The sequence below is a fragment of the Vulpes lagopus genome, chromosome X (assembly GCF_018345385.1).
Source record: "Vulpes lagopus strain Blue_001 chromosome X, ASM1834538v1, whole genome shotgun sequence".
NCBI classification, from domain to species: Eukaryota; Metazoa; Chordata; class Mammalia; order Carnivora; family Canidae; genus Vulpes; species Vulpes lagopus.
In genome coordinates this window covers 80,612,918-80,631,592 of record NC_054848.1, presented here as the reverse complement: position 1 = coordinate 80,631,592, position 18,675 = coordinate 80,612,918, and the positions used below count along the sequence as shown (strand labels likewise).

General features: G+C 37.0%; 1 protein-coding gene across 1 annotated transcript in view; it reads right to left on the bottom strand.

Moving 5' to 3' along the window:
* Nucleotides 1-562: 562 nt before the first annotated feature.
* Nucleotides 563-18,675, bottom strand: part of DNAAF6 (dynein axonemal assembly factor 6) — a 34,645-nt gene continuing 16,532 nt past the window's right edge. The window contains exons 5-6 of the mRNA XM_041740075.1: nt 5,335-5,420; nt 563-692 (exon numbers count right to left, since the gene is read on the bottom strand). Of these exons, the coding sequence (XP_041596009.1) occupies nt 563-692; nt 5,335-5,420 (216 nt within the window). The remainder of the gene's footprint in view (nt 693-5,334; nt 5,421-18,675) is intronic.

Below are 18,675 nucleotides of genomic sequence, written 5' to 3'. Positions count from 1 at the left end.
CCAACTGCAATGCAACCGATTGCATCATAGTATAATTAATTGGCTTAAGTTCTTCAGACTCCTGAAATAAGTGGACCAACCATTTCATGGTCATATTTCAGTTTTTTTTAAGATTTTATTTATTTATTCATGACAGAGAGAGACAGAGAGAGAGGCAGTGACACAGGCAGAGGAGAAGCAGGCTCCATGCAGGGAGCTGGACGTGGGACTCGATCCTGGATCTCCAGGATCAGGCCCTGGGCCAAGGCGGCGCTAAACCGCTGAGCCACCCGGGCTGCCCAATATTTCAGTTTTTGATTGGCCATGCAGTAATCTAACTGGCTAACCTGTTAGTTTTATCCAGCTATTGCTATAAAAATGGAATAACTTACGAATATGAGAAAACAATATTTCTCACCAGAGTAATAGACATGATTGTAAATATCAGGATCTCACTTTAATTGAATTTAGACCCTTTCAGAAATATGTTAGAATAATAAGATAGAAAACATTAACCAATTTTTTCAAAGTTTTATTTTTTATCAGTGCTATTGTGCCATTTTTCCTCCTTATTCATGAAGTTTTAGAAGAAATTAATGAGATCCAGTTCTCTTTTCATAGTCATGGTGACTTCAAGAGTCTCAGTCTCCAGGATATAGAAAGCTTTGGCACTGCTGCATTCCACAGGTTGAGGAAGAGTTATCAACAGCTTCCTAAAAATCAAAACAAAACAAGACAGGATAAAAACCCAGAATCAGCTTCCTAAAGTGAAATCCAGAAGATGTCACTTTTAATAAGGTAATGGAAAGCAATACAAAGTATCAGAAGATTAGGAACCAAAGAACAATACTTAGACAGTACAAGTACTAGATCAAAAATATGCCTAAATAACATAAATCATATACCAGAGTTTTGGCCTTAAAAGTCCAAGCAGGGGTTTTGATCCCCCACTCTTTTTTTTTTTCCAAAATTGACCTCATTTTGCATTATAGACACATAGTCTCAGGCTTGGATAATAGGCAGAAGAATACAGCCACTGCAACTTTATTTTTTTTTTTAAGATTTTAAAATTTTATTTATTTTTTTCAGGGAGAGACAGAGCATAAGCATGAGCAGGTGGAGGGGCAGAGGGAGAAGCAGACTCCCCACTGAGCAGGGACCTCAATGCAGGGCTTGATCCCAGGACTCTGGGATTATGACCTGAGCTGAAAATAGATGCCTAACCTACTGAGCCACCCAGGAGTCCCGAGCCACTGCAATTTTAAGTTGGTTGGATAGATCTGTTTGCCAGCCATGCTTACGTGTAGATGGAATGTGATTGACTGACACAAATCTGAAAATTGGAATAGTTCTATAATAATTCTGCTAATGCAACCTTAGGCTGAGTCTCCACTACAGTTATAGTTATTGAAATTCGGCCTGGAATAATTCTAATACCAGATCAATGAAAGTGCTACTCTGGGCTTGCTTCTGGTTCTTTCTACTATACGTTGAATGAAGGCCTTGTGGGAGATTTCAGGGTTTATGGCTCAGTTGCTGGATAGCTGTATGCTTTAGATGCATTGCTGGGATGAGACATCCATAATTCTCTCATAGTGGTATGAATCTGTATTATGCATGGGGTCAGCACATGTTGGTAGCTGAAGAAAATTAAATGCACAAAACTCGTTACCTCACATTCTTCATAGAGAAGGCTTGAGTATCTCTATAAAAGTGGACCAAAAAACTCTTTTAGATGGCATAAGACCCAAATTAGTAAAGTAATCTGGTATTTTTTAGGGATACTTACTGAATACTTGTATAAATAACTAGTGTTTGAAAACAAACTCTTGAAAACCAATTGCCTCTTTACTCATTTGCAAATACTTAAGTTCAGGAAATTGGGCTCATTAAAAGTATTTATCACATGTCTCTGGAACCTAAAGGAGAAAATTTCTGTTACTCTTGTTCCATTCCAGATATTTAGGGTAGGAAAAACTGCTCTTTCTATCAGAAGTAATGATATGGTGATGTATTTTAATATAGTCTTTATTTGGCATCTCAAAAAAAGCAGGTGCAAAAAATATTTAGAGTCTATCTTTTTAAAATTGTTTATAAAATATAGGTTGAGCTGGAGTTAGATTTGCTTTATCCTTTATCCTACAAATGATAATATATGCACTTTAAAAATAAAGCAAAGCTCAGTGGTGGTAGCTTCATTGCACTAAGACAACTATAAATCAGCCAAAGAAGGAGTTCCAATGATAATGTACACCTCTTTGTCCAGAGAGGAATAAATTCAGAAGAGACAGTGGCCATTGTAATGATCCATCTATCCCTGCATTTCTGTCTAGTCTTTAGTAGTATGGCTTCACATACTAAAATTTTGAACAACAGAAACTGAAACTTATTTAGGATCTTAGGAGAAAGGAAGTATTTTTGTCTAGTTTGTTTTACTGCTTGATATCTGAGTTGAGATTTATATTTAAACAAAATAAAATTCTACAAATACTTTTCCATGTACAATTCATTAAAGGACAGAACTATATCTTATCTTCGTGTCCCCCCAGTGTCTAGCAGAAGACTTATAAATGTTTGTTGAGTGAATAAATAAATGGATGAAAAGCAAATAGGTCACCACAAAATAATATTTGAATACCTACTATAGATTAGCACTACCACATATGAATAAACATTTAAACCCAATCCCTCAGCCTTTATATCGATAGTGTACTTGCTTTTAAGAAGCTACAGTTTAAGCACTGATCAAATGTTCATCCAGTGTTGATTTTCATTAGCAATTATTTAAACATGAACTATAATATGTAAAAGTAAAGACAAAAAAAACTATCCATAAAATGAACTCTAGAGACTTGCATACTTACATTTATATTAGCAAAGTCAAGGTGATGTTCCTTGCAAGAGATTTAAATACAGGACAACCTTGTTCTGTGCATATTCACATAATTCAGCTTTTATTTTACATAGTTAATAAATTATTTTATCTAAATATCTGGGTTAAAATAAATATGGCTTTTTAAAGGTTTTCTATTGGAACCATAACTATTTTCAAAGTGCAGAAATAGCTACTGAGCTGAACTTCACTATTTCATTTTGAAAACATTTTTTCACTTTGAGTATCAGTCAATTCTCAATCAATCTGAATTAAAGGACACAGCAAAGGTGAGAATAATCTGAACAGCATTCAACCAAAAATTAACTCATACTTTTATTTACAATATGTTTTTATTTTTCCATTCAAGGAATTCATTTATGGCATTCTTAGTATTCACTTCAAAAAATAATGAAACCTCTTATGAAGACAAAAGTCCTTGGGAAATTATCCAATTTACCCTATCTTTCCTCCTTTCCATCTACTCCATGTTGGGAATTGACATGCCAAAACAACCAGTTTTTTAAAAATGAAAAATTTAAGACATTGCTTTATTTCTTAAGGTTGTATAATTCCAAAAATCTGGGTTTTATTGATAATTCTAATGCAGTTAACTATCATTTGACTGATATTACTAGTCCATTCAATTAAAATAGATTCCCTTGTTCTGTCTTATACATACACGAACAGGAGGATATTTTCTCTTACCTTTCTTGGGGGGAGTAAACAGTGTTATAGTGTGTCAAAATTAGAAACTAAAGAAAGTTTATGTGAATATCAATAAACTGAAAAAAAGACACATTTCCAACAATACAATTTTGGATAATAGCATGGCTCCAAAAAATGCTCAAGTGTTTAGGAAAAATGGTAAAAATGATGAAAACCTATCTTCAGTCTTCTATAATAATTCATGATTTCTTTTCTCAGGAGACAGAGACAGCACCTCTCTGCACAGAGCATTTAATATATAAGAACAGTATATGATTCAAAAATTCTAGTGTAGCTCACATTCTATGTGGACAGGTATCTCCGTGTGAGTCTTTCATTTAGTGGGCTCTGATAGATATCTGGAATGACAGCATAGACAGAGCAGCTGCCTAAAGATTGATGGAGAACTGCTACAGGAACGGAAATTAACTCCATGGTGTGTAGATATGTATGTGCTTTTAACAAGCACACCAATATCATGGAAGATTAACTGTTCATTTAAGCAACTTTCCATGCAGAGGTTGTATGAGAGAATAGAAGCATTTATAATATGAATTTAAAAAGTACAATACTCCTTGAAGTGAATGGTAGGAATAGTGGGTGTAATTTTTATAACATGAGACAATTTCTTGTGAGAATATATTTTGGAAATGATAAAAGTAATGAAAAATATTTGATATATATTCATCTGTAGATCATTTTGGGTTAAATCCATCTGCTGTAATGAAATCCATCTGCTGTATATACACTGGGTTGTTTACACATAGAAGTCTTTTGTGTGAAGGATCTACTTTTTATTTTTTGAAGTCCTAAGATCAACAGGGGAGAACTATTGATCCTGATAATGTAAGAAAGAAAAGGTGCTAGTAGCTGACTGCTAGCCACACCCAGTTTGAAATGTTCGTGAGTTACAGAGAAAGAACCACTGCTATCAACCCAAGTGTGCTAACTGCTGTACATTGAGATGAAAAGTGAACAAAGCAGTGAGATATTTGTTTATTTATATTTTAATTTTTTTAGCCGTGAGATATTTAGATATTTTATTTGGCACACACTAGGTTCCATGGATTCCTTCTTTACAGTTGGTTTTGAAAGACAGCACTGATTTGTCCAGGCTTCAAGATAATATTTATATCAGAATATTACTGTATGTTGTGCTTTGGGAAGATAATTTGAACCTGTGTAATAGGACTCTTGAAAATATCAATGCTTAATTGAATTATTCCACTATTACCTGTATTCTTTTTCAATGTATTCACACTACTTGAGGAGCTAGTGATAAATTAGTTGTTAGAATTTTTGTTTTAAGTAATTGATGACAAGATTTTTCTGTTCATTTCTAGATAAGTATAATCAAATTTAACTTTAGAGCCCCACAAAAACTACAAAGTTTAAAGATATTGCTTCTCTTATGCCATCATTGTACAAAAAAACACATGAAAGACTTACATCTTAAGAGATTTTCACCTCTCATTATTTTTCCTCACAGATAAGCAAACTATATCTGAATGTCAAGAACTGTTTTGGTGATATCAACCTACTCCAAATGTATGGATGCAAAGCAGAAAAAAATTAGGTGTTTCCAAATACATTTATATTTATACTATGTAGATCAAACATCTGAATGACTTTCACTTTTTTTCAGACTTTAGGGGTGATGCGAAATAACAATGTGCACTTTAAGAATATTGACTAAAGTTTTGTTAATATTATAACATGTTATTCTAGTTCTTTTTGTTGTTGTTGTTGTTATTCTAGTTTTAAGTAGTACTCACTTATTAGGAGTACGGAGGTCAATGATCAATTCCTGGATATCAATTTTAATTTCAGAAGGGTTCGTATTTGGCAGTTTAATTTTAACCTGAAAGAGAAAATGAGAAGAAAAATACTGCTGTCTTGAAGAACAGTTAATGTGAAGAGTGTAGGGAAATAAGTGGAAATGAGAACTCATTTATTAAGTTCCAGCTTTGTGCAGGGCTAGGCCCTTCCCTCATAACAATCTTGAGAGGCAGGAATACCCTCATTTTATAGATGGTGAAACTGAGATACGGGTAAGTTTACTGAGTGGCCCTCGAGCAATTGTGTATAATTGAACTAAGGTCTGTCTGACTCCAATGCTATATAGGAACATGTTGGTTACTTGCTTGTAACTTTCATTGTCTGAAGGTATAGACTAGTGCACCTGCTAAGGTTAGGGACTTTCAATGGACTTTACATCAGTTGACACTTTGAATAAAAAGTAGTTAGTTCTTAGGTTGGGTGTGGGTTGGTGATGCCATCTGTAGTATCCCAGTATATACTCCCATACCACAATTCCTAGAGAAGTGTAGGAGCCCCTAATAGTTATTAACAGAAGACAACAACATGATCCTTACACACACACAAAAATGGGACTGTTGATTGGTTTGGTAAGATTTTACTGAAAAATGTCTCATCTCAATTAGCACATGACCCAGCAATTCTACTCCTGAGTACCTACCCCAGATCATTTAAAACAGGTGTTCAAACAAAAACCAAATGTGGTATAGCCATACGATAGAATATTATTCAGCCATAAAAAGCAATGAAGTACTATTACATGGAGGAACCCTGAAACATTAAGCTAAGTGAAAGAAGCCAGGCCCATATTGTAGGACTCTATTCATATGAAACATCCAGAATATGTAAACCCATAGAGACTTAAAACAGATTGGTGGATGCCAGAGGCTGGAGATGGAGAAAAGAGGAGTGACTGTTTAGAGCACAGATTTCTTCCTGGGTTGATGGAATGTTCTGGAATTAGATATTGGTGATGGTTGCACAACATTGTCAATGTACTACATGTCCCTCTCAGTAAATTTTATATTGTGTATTTTACTACAATACAAAGCCTCATCTCTCACTCTAATTAAGTCCCCCTTTTTAAAAGATTTTATTTATTTATTCATGAGAGATATACAGAGAGAGAGAGGGAGAGACATAGGCAGACGGAGAAGCAGGCTCCCTGGGAGCCTGATGTGGGTGGGACTCGATCCCAGCACCTTGGGATCATGCCCTGAGCCAAAGGCAGATGCTCAACCCCTGAGCCACCCAGGTGCCCCTTAATTCTCTTTTTGATACAAGTTGATGATCTATCTATCTAGCTATCTATCTAGCTATCCATCCATCCATCTATGGTTTCTATAAACAAATGAAAACAACTTAAGTTTAAGGTAAATTATAAAGCCTTCTTTAAAATGAGCTAGAAGACTTGAAATATCAGACATCTGGTGATTTAAGAACTGGAATGGTAAGGATGAAAGCACCAGGTTATGACGGAAATACATATCAAATAAGTAATGGAGAAAATGGAATTCCTTGTAAGAAGCTTAAAGAGGGCAATAGTGTTTTTACAATATGAAATATGTGGACCATTACATGTATGTGAGTTTTATATTTTAAGTTTACTAAATATGCATATAAAAATATTTGTAAATAGAGCCCCAGAAGTCCTATTACCTAAATATATCCTATGGCTAATATTTTCATTAGGCAAAGAATTACCTCCTAATTTATATTTTGAAAATTCAAATATTCATAATAACAGATATTTTAAGAGAAATAGAGCATTTCTTAAAGTGGTAGTTATAGGTGCTCTACATCAAAGTAAATGTCCAGAGCATTCTACTGGACAAAGAAAGACCTATTTTTATTATAATAACTTGCAGATCTGATAGTTGAGAAGTTCTTAAGTTGCAGGATGACTCATATCACCTGGACCAAGGCATATAAATATTTATTTCTTTAGTATGAAATATTTAGATTTTTCAAGGTAAAAGATAATTTCCCCAAGGTTGAAATGACATTTGAGAAACGAAAAAAAATATAACTTATGTGAAATTTAGATACAACTCCTGGGTAGAACTTTAAAGTGGTTCTTAAAATCACTTGCAACTCTAGTGAAGGGTAATTCAGAAACAACTCACTAATTTTTCCTCTTGAGAAAATTAAAATTGTGTACTAAAAATGGTTTCAGAGGAGGGACAGGAAGGAACAAATTAAGTGGAATCATACACGTTAATATCTCATAAGGTAGAAGGTTCAATAGGAATCTTAACAGAAAAATTTCTGAAACACTAAATCAGACTTCTTTAGAAATACTTTTATTTTTTTTTAAGATTTTATTTATTTATTCATGAGAGACACAGACGGGGGTGGGGCGGGCAGAGACACAGCCAGAGGGAGAAGCAGGCTCCATGCAGGGAGCCTGACGTGGGACTCGATTCCGGGTCTCTAGGATCTCACCCTGGGCTGCAGGCGGCGCTAAACCGCTGGGCCACCGGGGCTGCCCTAGAAATACTTTTAATGAATTCCTGGAAAATAGACATGGTTATTTATTGACTTCAAACTGATTGACAGAAGGGTTTTGACTGAAAATTTAAAACATAATCTTATTTAATTTATGGATTTGGAATATTATAAAAAATTTTTTATTTGACAGAAATACAGCAGCTACTTCCAATATATTTGATTCTTAGCAAAGAAGTTAAGACTATTTGAGTTTCCATTTGAAACTTAGTGTTAGGAAATTTTGATTAACAGAAAAAGTTTGGGGAGGTCTCATCCCAAATTGCTTCAGTATTTTAACTTCCTGTTATTTAACTATGGAAGCCCATGTCTAATTATGGAGACCTTTTTCCCATTGCAGCCATCTAAGTATTTTATAAAAATTCTCATGAGCAATAAAGATCTATAGGAAAATGAAAAATATTAAAACTGATGGATCCCTACTTTGAAATAATATAAACATTTACCTCTGAAGAATAAAAATATAGAAGTATGTGTTCTCCAAAGCCAGGACACAAAACCAATAGATATCATTTTAAATTAATGGATAAGTTTTCTATGATGTTACCACTTGGAAAGATTCCAGTACTATATTATCATGCCTGTCTTATGAGATCATTGAAGCACAGTACTTCTTTTTGTACCTTTTCTCTCACAGGAGTCCAGGGTAAGCTCAGCTCATTCTGGAATAAGATTTGTCTATAGGACCTCCATATCTCTACTGGCCCCCATGATCACCCTCAAACACTCACAGCCTCACTACCACTAGCTGTCTTGAGACACCAGAACTAAATACATTATACTTTTATCTCTATTTGTCAATAAACACAAGGAGCCTCAGACTCCCGAGTCCTTGTTTATAACCTAATAATGACCATCTGGATATTCATATCTCCCAATTTGTTTCCAATTCCTATGACCCACCAACTCGTGAAACACTTCCATAGGTCCTCCGGAACACACAGTCCATCATCCCTTATCACTTCAGCCTCTGAATATTCCTTTCAATTTCTTGAAATCTGAATCTCCCTTGATGACACTCCCTAGTCTTCTCAAATGGTGCCTGTTTCTTTTTCCTCCCATTACATTTATATCCCTGGGCATGCCCCTTCCCTCTAGCTTTTAAAAATGAATCTCATGTCTTCACACTATACCACCAGTTACCCTCCTTGTTGCAATCATCTTCCAATTCTTTACTACTCTGAGAATAATTCTTTGTTCACTATTGATACTTCTAACATTAAATTTCTCTCTTCAGTCTTGATAATTTATATATATATATATAATGATATATATCTGTTTAGACAACTTATCCAACCTCCTAGCCTAACTTTTGCATGTCCTTCAAGTCTTTGCACAAATATTTCTTTCATAGTGAGGCCTTCCCTGATCATACTATTTAAAATTGCAGCTATGGTGTGCCTGGATGGTTCAGTCAGTAGAGTATGTGACTTTTGATCTCAGGTTATGAGTTCAAGCCCTACATTGGGCATGGAGCCTACTAAAAAAAAATTGCAGCTACTAACAACCTTAGTATGCCCTGTCACTTCCCTTGTTATTTTCTACTTCACACCATCTGTTGCCTTCCAATATACAATAAAATTTATGTATTTTGTTCATTTTTCTCTCACACTAGAAGGTATGTTCTGCTAGGGCAATGATAAACTTATGTTTTGTTTCTATGGTATCTTCAGTGCTTAGGATAGAACCTGGCACATGGTAGGCACTCAGTAAATAATTGTTGAATGATGAATAAATGCAAGTGTAGTTCAATATTAAGAGATTTAATAAAATTTACCAATAGATCAAAAGGGAAAGTATCATATAATCTCCACAAATCTTTCTTGTTGTTGTTTTTCTGTTTTGTTTCTGTTATAAAATAGCACTTTTAATGTGAAGAACCATGAAAATGACAATAGCAAGCCTTTAATATGACCTATATACACTTTTAAACATTCTACCTGGGACCACATCATTTAATTCCTATGAAAATAGTTTTTGTTATTTATTATATATATATTTTTTATTGGAGTTCATTTGCCAACATATAGTATAACACCCAGTGTCCCCCTCAGTGCCTGTCACCCAGCCACCCCAGCCCCCCACCCACCTCCCCTTCTACAAATCTTAAAAGGGCATTTTATCAAATTCATCACCCATTCTTACTTAGAACTCTTAATAGAATCCGAATAGATGAATAGTTCCTTAACACACAACCCCAAAGTCAGCATCTGAATGAGTAGTCAAATGGGGAAGCCCCAGAAACATTCAAATTAAAGTGAGAGGAAATAATGACCAACACTTACTACTCTAATGTAATATGGTTCTAGATGTACAGACTGATGCACTTAAACAAGAAAAAAATAGGAGGTAAAACTGTCATTATCTAAGGGAAGAGTATTCCAGGTAGAATGAGAAGCAAGGTACCAGGAAATAACCTGATACATTAAAGAATCATAAAGAAGGCCAGGATGGCTAGAACATAATGAACAAGGAAGAGAATGTGGTGTCAGATGAAACTGAAAAGTAGGTAAGTGTCAGATCATATAAGGCCTCATAGGTCAAGATACAGAGTTTGGATTTTTGTTCTAAGTGCTATAGGAAGCCATTGAAGGTTCTGAACAAAGAAATGATGTGATGTGATTTACTTTTTAAAATGATCTCTCTGGAGACAGTGGAAAGGCTGCAAGGAAGCAACTGTTGAAGGAAGGAGGAGAGAGAGAAAGGAATCATAAAGGTCCAGGTGAGAGATGATGGTGGTTTGGAACATGATAATGGAGTGGTAATGGAAAATTAGATGGATTTAGAATATATTTTGAAAGTAGAGCCAAGAAGACTTGCAATAAAGGAAAAAAGGAATGAGGTATGATTTACGTTTTTAGTTTGTGCAGTGAATGCTCTTGCCATTTCCTGAGATGACAAAGATCAATGAAAAAGAGGTCTGGGGAAGACAATTAAGGGCTCTGTTTTGGACATGTTAGGCTTGAGTTGCCTGCTAAAGTGAGGGATGTCAAGTAAGCAGGTGGTTACATGAATCCGAAGTTTCAAGAGAGACTAAGACTAGTGAAATAGTATTTAAAGTCATGGGACTGGATGGAAAGAGAATAGAGAAAAAATAAATAGATTATTTTCAGAGACCTAGAGAACTTCAGGCAGGAGAGAAAAAAACAGTGCCTTGGGGCCAAGGAGATGAGGAATGCCCAGTGATTCTGGAGAAAAACCCGGAGAGTCTCCCTGAATCAATAATAGAGGAAGTGTGCTGGGGGAAAGCGTTGCACAAACTGTGGGCGGATCTCGGTAAAGGCCTGGGGAAAAGCCGATGGGTCAGGCGGGGGCTCTGGATGGAGGGGTCTGTGCCCTGCTGCCTTCAGGAGCCGAGGCCCTGGGAGCGCGATTCCAGCAGCACAGGCCCCAGATCCCAGAGCACCCAGCAGACAAAGCCCATGATCCTGCACTCGCCCTGGGACAGGCGGAAGTGGGGAGGACACAGGACAGTGAGGACTCTCCTGCCGCGGGGCGCCCCCAAGCTGTGCAGATCAGTGCCCCCTGCCAGCCGGGGAGCATCCAGGCCAGTGCAGACTGGGAGACTGTGGTAGTTACTGCGGAAGCTGATTCCAGAGCTGGAGAGCTGAGAGTGTTGTTGTCCCTCCTTCTGTCACCCTGTGCCTGGGAGAGGCAGGGCCGCCAGGGAACAGAGGCCTCTGGGGGTAAACAGCTCCCACTGAGCCCGGCACCCGGCAGGAGGTGGGGAAGCTCCCTCAGGTGCACATACCAGAGAATCAGCACAGCAGGCCCCTCCCCGAGAAGATCAGCTGAAAGGACAGGGGAAGAGCGAGTTTTTGACCAACCAGCGCTGGAAAGCTTCAAGGGAAGTCTAGAGATTTACAGTATATAGAACTAGAGGGTACCCCTCCTATTTTTTTCTTTTCTTCCTTTTTCCAGTACAACTCGTTTTTATATAAGACTGTAAATTTCCATTTTTTTCTCTTTCCCCACCTTAACTACAATATTTTGCCACCTCTTCATTTTTAAGATTCTTCCTTTTTGACTTTCATATTTCTACAATTACAGGTCCTAGATATATTTTCCACTTCTAGATTCCCTTCAACATACTCAACTTAATTTGGGGAGATATACAAGATATGTTTTTTTGTTTGGTTTTGTGTATTTTGTTTTCTCTGCCTCATTTTGTTCTACAATGGCGTAAATTAATACCTTCTAAAACATGACCAGCATGCATCCAGAACCAAGTGGTATACCATGCTGGTTCATTCTGTGAGATTCCTCCTTCCCGTTCTGCCCCCCTCTTTTATCTAATTTATGTTTTGGTGGTCAATGGTGGGGCCTTCTACAAGTATTTCTGTTTAATATATTTGGGATTGAGCATCTTCTGACATACAGAACTTAGTAACTCAGAACCAAGAGGATCACCCTCTAGAACTCCTCAGTTAGACTACATTATGCCTCCACTACAACTTCGTCACCACCACCATCTCCCAGCCCCTGCCCATTTTTTTTCTTCTCCTTTTTTTCCTCTTCTTCTTTGGGATTCTTGGCCTTTTATTTTTTACTAATTTGTTTTAAAATTTGTTTTTCACTTTACTGGTCCTTTTGTTTTATATCGTTCTGATCTTTGTTTTCAATTTCTGGTCTCTGACCTTGTCAGCATCATCTAGGGTGAAATTTATTTAGGTTGTGGTTGATACTCTTGACTCAGCCTGCTCATACAGCCACTCTGCACTGAGCAAAATGACTAGAAAGAAGAACTCACCACAAAAGAAAGAATCAGAAACAGTACTCTCTGCACAGAGTTACAAAATTTGGATTACAATTTGATGTCAGAAAGCCAATTCAGAAGCACAATTAGAAAGCTACTAGTGGCTCTGGAATAAAAGCATACAGGATTCAAGAGACTTCATGACCGCAATATTTAGATCTAATCAGGCTGGAATAAAAACTCAATTAAGTGAGATGCAATCCAAATGGGAGGTCCTAACGATGAGGGTTAATGAGGTAGAAAAGAGTGAGTGACATAGAAGACAAGTTGATGGCAAGGAAGGAAGCTGAGGAAAAAAAGAGAAAAACATTTGAAAGACCATGAGGAAAGGTTAAGGGAAATAAATGACAGCCTCAGAAGGAAAAAAATCTATGTTTAATTGGGGTTCCAGAAAACGCCTGGAAAGACAGAGGGCCAGAAAGCATATTTGAACAAATCTTAACTGAGAACACCCCTAATCTGGAGAGGGAAACAGGCATTCAGATCCAGGAGATAAAGAGGTCCCCCCAAAAAAATCAATAAACACCATTCAACACCTTGACATTTAATAGTGAAACTTGCAAATTCCAAAGATAAAGAGAAAATCCTTAAAGCAGCAAGAGACAAGAGATCCCTAACTTATATGGAGAGAACTATTAGATTAACAGCAGACCTCTCCACAGAGACCTGGCAGGCCAGAAAGGGCTGGCAGGATATATTCAGGGTCCTAAATGAGAAGAACATGCAGCCAAGAATACTTTATCCAGCAAGGTTCTTATTCAGAATAGAAGGAGAAATAAAGAGCTTCCAAGATAGGCAGAAACTGAAAGAATATGTGACCACCAAACCAGCTCTGCAAGAAATATTAAGGGGGACCCTGTAAAAGAAAGCAGAAACCCAAAGAAATAATCCACAAAAACAGGGACTGAATAGGTATTACAATGAAACTAAATTCATACCTTTAAATAATAACTCTGAACATGAATGGGCTAAATGACCATCAAAAGACACAGGGTTTCAGCCTGGATAAAAAAGCAAGACCCATCTATTTGCTGTCTACAAGAGACTCATCTTAGACCTAAGGACACCTCCAGCCTGAAAATGAAAGGGTAGAGAACCACTTATCATTCCAATAATCCTCAAAAGAAAGCTGGGGTAGCAATCCTCATATCAGATAAATTAAAGGTTACGCCAAAGACTGTAGTAAGAGATGAAGAGGGACATTATATCATACTCAAAGGGTCTATCCAATAAGAAGACCTAACCATCATGAATATTTATGCCCCTAATGTGGGAGCTGCCAAGTATATCAATCAATTAATAACCAAAGTAAAAACATACTTAGATAATAATACACTAATACTGGGGGACTTCAACACGGCACTTTCTGCAAATAACAGAAATTCAAAGCACAACATCTCCAAAGAAACAAGAGCTTTAAATGATACATTGGACCAGATGGATTTCACAGATATATACAGAACTTCGCATCCGAATGCAACTGAGTATACATTCTTCTTAAGTGCACATGGAACTTTCCCCAGAATAGACCACATACTGGGTCACAAATCAGGTCTCAATCAATACCAAAAGATTGGGATTGTCCCCTGCATATTTTCAGACCATAATGCTTTGAAACTTGAACTCAATCACAAGAAGAAATTTGGAAGAAACTCAAACACGTGGAGGTTAAAGAGCATCCTGCTAAAAGATGAATGGGTCAACCAGGAAATTAGAGAAGAATTAAAAAGATTCATGGAAACTAATGAAAATGAAGATACAACCGTTCCAAATCTTTGGGATACAACAAAAGCAATCCTAAGCAGAAAATACATCGCGATACAAGCATCCCTTAAAAAACTGGAAAAAACTCAAATACATAAGCTAACCTTGCACCTAAAGGAACTGGAGAAAGAACAGCAAATAAAACCTACACCAAGCAGAAGAACTTTAATAATGATTCAAGCAGAATTCAATGAAATAAAGACCAGAAGAACTGTAGAACAGATCAACAAATCCTGGAGCTGGTTCTCTGAAAGAATTAATAAGATAGATAAACCATTAGCCAGCCTTATTAAAAACAAAATAGAAAAGTCTCTAATTAATAAAATCATGAATGAAAAAGGAGAGATCACAACCAATACCAAGGAAATACAATTTAAAAACATATTATGAGCAGCTATACGCCAATAAATTAGGCAATCTAGAAGAAATGGACGCATTTCTGGAAAACCACAAACTACCAAAACTGGAACAGGAAGAAATAGAAAACCTGAACAGGCCAATAACCAGGGAAGAAATTGAATCAGTCATCAAAAATTTCCCAAGACACAAAAGTCCAGGGCCAGAGGGCTTCCCAGGAGAATTCTATCAAACGTTTAAAGAAGAAACAGTACCTATTCTACTAAAGCTGTTCAGAAAGATAGAAAGGGGTGGAATACTTCTAAACTCCTCCTATGAGGCTAGCATCACCTTAATTCCAAAACCAGACAAAGACCCCACCAAAAAGGAGAATTATAGATCAATATCCCTGATGAACACAGATGCAAAAATTCTCAACAAGATACTAGCCAATAGGATCCAACAGTACATGAAGAAGATTATTCACCATGACCAAGTGGGATTTATCCCTGGGATGCAAGTCTAGTTCAACACTCAAAAAGCAATCAACGTGATCATATCAACAAGAGAAAAAACAAGAACCCTATGATCCTCTCAATAGATGCAGAGAAAGCATTTGACAAAATACAGCATCCATTCCTGATCAAAACTCTTCAGAGTGTAGGGATAGAGGGAACATTCCTCAGCATTTTAAAAGCCATCTATGAAAAGCCCACAACAAATATCATTCTCAATGGGGAAACACTGGGAGCCTTTCCCCTAAGATCAGGAACACGACAGGGATGTCCATTCTCACCACTGCTATTCACTATGTCCGCAATCAGACAACAAAAAGAAATAAAAGGCATTTAAATTGGTAAAGAAGAAGTCAAACTCTCCCTCTTTGCAGATGACATGATACTGTACATAGAAAACCCAAATACTCCACCCCAAGGTTGCTAGAACTCATATAGCAATTTGGCAGTGTGGCAGAATACAAAGTCAATGCCCAGAAATCAGAGGCATTTCTATACACTAACAATGAGATCAAAGAAAGAGAAATTAAGGAATCAATCCCATTTACAATTGCATCCAAAAGCATAAGATACATAGGAATAAACCTAACCAAAGAGGTAAAGGATCTATACCCTAAAAACTACAGAACATTTCTGAAAGAAATTGAGGAAGATACAAAGAGATGGAAAAATATCCATGCTCATGGATTGGAAGAATTAATATTGTGTAAATGTCATAGCTACTCAGAGCTCATAGCTACTCAGAGCAATTTATATATTCAGTGCAATCCCTGCCAAAATACCATAGACTTTCTTCAGAGAGTTGGAACAAACCATCTTACGACTTGTGTGGAATCAGAAAAGACCCCAAATAGCCAGGGGAATATTGAAAAAGAAACCCAGAGCTGGGGGCATCACAATGCTGGATTTGAAGTTGTACTACAAAGCTGTGATCATCAAGACAGTGTGTTAGTGGCACAAAAACAGACCCCTAGATCAATGGAACAGAATAGAGACCTCAGAAATGGGCCCTCAACTCTATGAGCAACTAATATTCGACAAAGCAGGAAAGACTATCCACTGGAAAAAGGACAGTCTCTTCAAAAAATGGTGCTGTGAAAATTGGGCAGCCACATGCAGAAGAATGAAACTAGACCATTCTCTTACACCAGACACAAAGATAAACTCAAAATGGATGAAAGATCTAAATGTGAGACAAGAATGCATCAAAATCCTAGAGGAGAACACAGGCAACACCCTTTTTGAACTTGGCCACAGTAACTTCTTGCAAGATACATCTGTGAAGACAAGGGAAACAAAAGCAAAAATGAACTATTGGGACTTAATCAAGATAAAAAGCTTCTGCACAGCAAAAGAAACAGTCAACAAAACTAACAGACAACGTACAGAATGAGAGAAGATATTTGCAAATGACGTATCAGATAAAGGACTAGTATCCAAGATCTATAAAGAACTTATTAAACTCAACACCAAAGAAACAAACAATCCAATCATTAAATGGGCAAAAGACATGAACAGAAATTTCACCAAAGAAGACATACACATGGCCAACAAGCACATGAGAAAATGCTCTGAATCACTTGCCATCAGGGAACTACAAATCAAAACCACAATGAGATACCACCTCACACCAGTGAGAATGGGGAAAATTAACAAGACGGGAAGCAACAAATGTTGGAGAGGATGTAGAGAAAGGGGAACCCTCTTGCACTGTTGGTGGGAATGTGAACTGGTACAGCAACTCTGGAAAACTGTGTGGAGCTTCCTCAAAGAGTTAAAAATAGATCTACCTTCTGACCCAGCAATTGCACTACTGGGGATTTACCGCAAAGATACAGATGCAGTGAAAGACCGAGACACCTGTGCCCCAATGTTCATAGCAGCAATGTCCACAATAGCCAAACTGTGGAAGGAGCCTCGGTGTCCATCGAAAGATGAATGGATAAAGAAGATGTGGTATATGTATACAATGGAATATTACTCAGACACTAGAAACGACGAATACCCACCATTTGCTTCAACATAGATGGAACTTGAGGGTATTATGCTGAGTGAAGTAAGTCAATCAGAAAAGGACAAGCATTATATGGTTTCATTCATTTGGGGAATATAAAAAATAGTGAAAGGGTTTAAAGGGAAAGGAGAGAAAATAAGTGGGAAACATCAGAGATGGTGACAGAACATGAGAGACTCCTAACTCTGGGAAATGAACTAGGGGTAGTGGAAGGGGAGTGGGGTGGAGGGATGGGTGACTGGGTAACAGGCAGTGAGGGGCGCACTTGATGAGATGAGCACTGGGTGTTATACTATGTGTTGGCAAATCAAACTCCAATAAAAAATATACAAAAAAATAGAAAAAAAAAACAGGTGAGGGGAGTCATTAACGTACAGAAAAAACATGTTTTAAGAAGGAGGAAGTAATCAAAAGGGTAGACTACTGCTGGGTGGTCATCCTCATATCATCAAACTCTCTTTTCCTAATTTTGTGGAAGACAACTATCGGTTTTTAGGATTATGCCTCTTATTTCAGCATTTAGAACATCTCTGGCCCCTAAGTACTAAATGTCAATAATACCTTATAACCAAAAATGCTGCCATCCATTTCTAAAAGGTTTCTGGGGGCCCATACCATGACTACTTTTTTCCTATTTGTTCACTCACTCTAATGACATGCAGTAGGCACTCAATAAATATTACATAAGTAAATGAAGGAATCTTTGTCTGAAAAGCATTCTTAATTCTCTTTTATCCTACAAAATACCCCTAAATACTGCCTCCTCCTCAACAACCATCTCTTCTGTCTCCTCTCCTTCATTGTTAAACTTCCTCGAAGAATGATCTACATTTGCTGCCTCCTCTTCCTCACTTCTTATTCCCTTCTCAGCTTTCTTTTTTTTTTTTTTTCCTTCTCAGCTTTCTTCAATCTGGTGTTGGCACACACTACACCACTGAAGTTGCTGTCTTCCAAAGGTCACCAAAGATTTAACTGATGAATCTAAAAATTCCTTCTGCACTTTAATTCTGGTTTACTCCTATATAGCAGTAGATACTGTTACAGCTTTCCCCCATCTATGAATATCTTTCTCAGTTCCTCTTCCTTATCTATCCTTCAAATGTTGGCATTTTCCTAGGGTCAATCTGTCAATCTGTTAATCTGTTTGCATAGATTCAGAAGTTTCTGCCAGTTCTGGTTCAAGGATTCTGGACCATATGATTCAGATATTTTGATGAAGCCTCCTTAAAATGGCATCATCAAAATGTAAAATTACTAATTTTTTTTAACCAAGTAATATGGGTAAGACACCTTTCACTCTTATTTCACACCTGACACTAAGCCCATCTCAAATTCTCTCCCCATCTCTCTCTCTCCCCCCCATATGTACTCTGCATCTCTCTCTCATTATGGGAGACTTGTATTT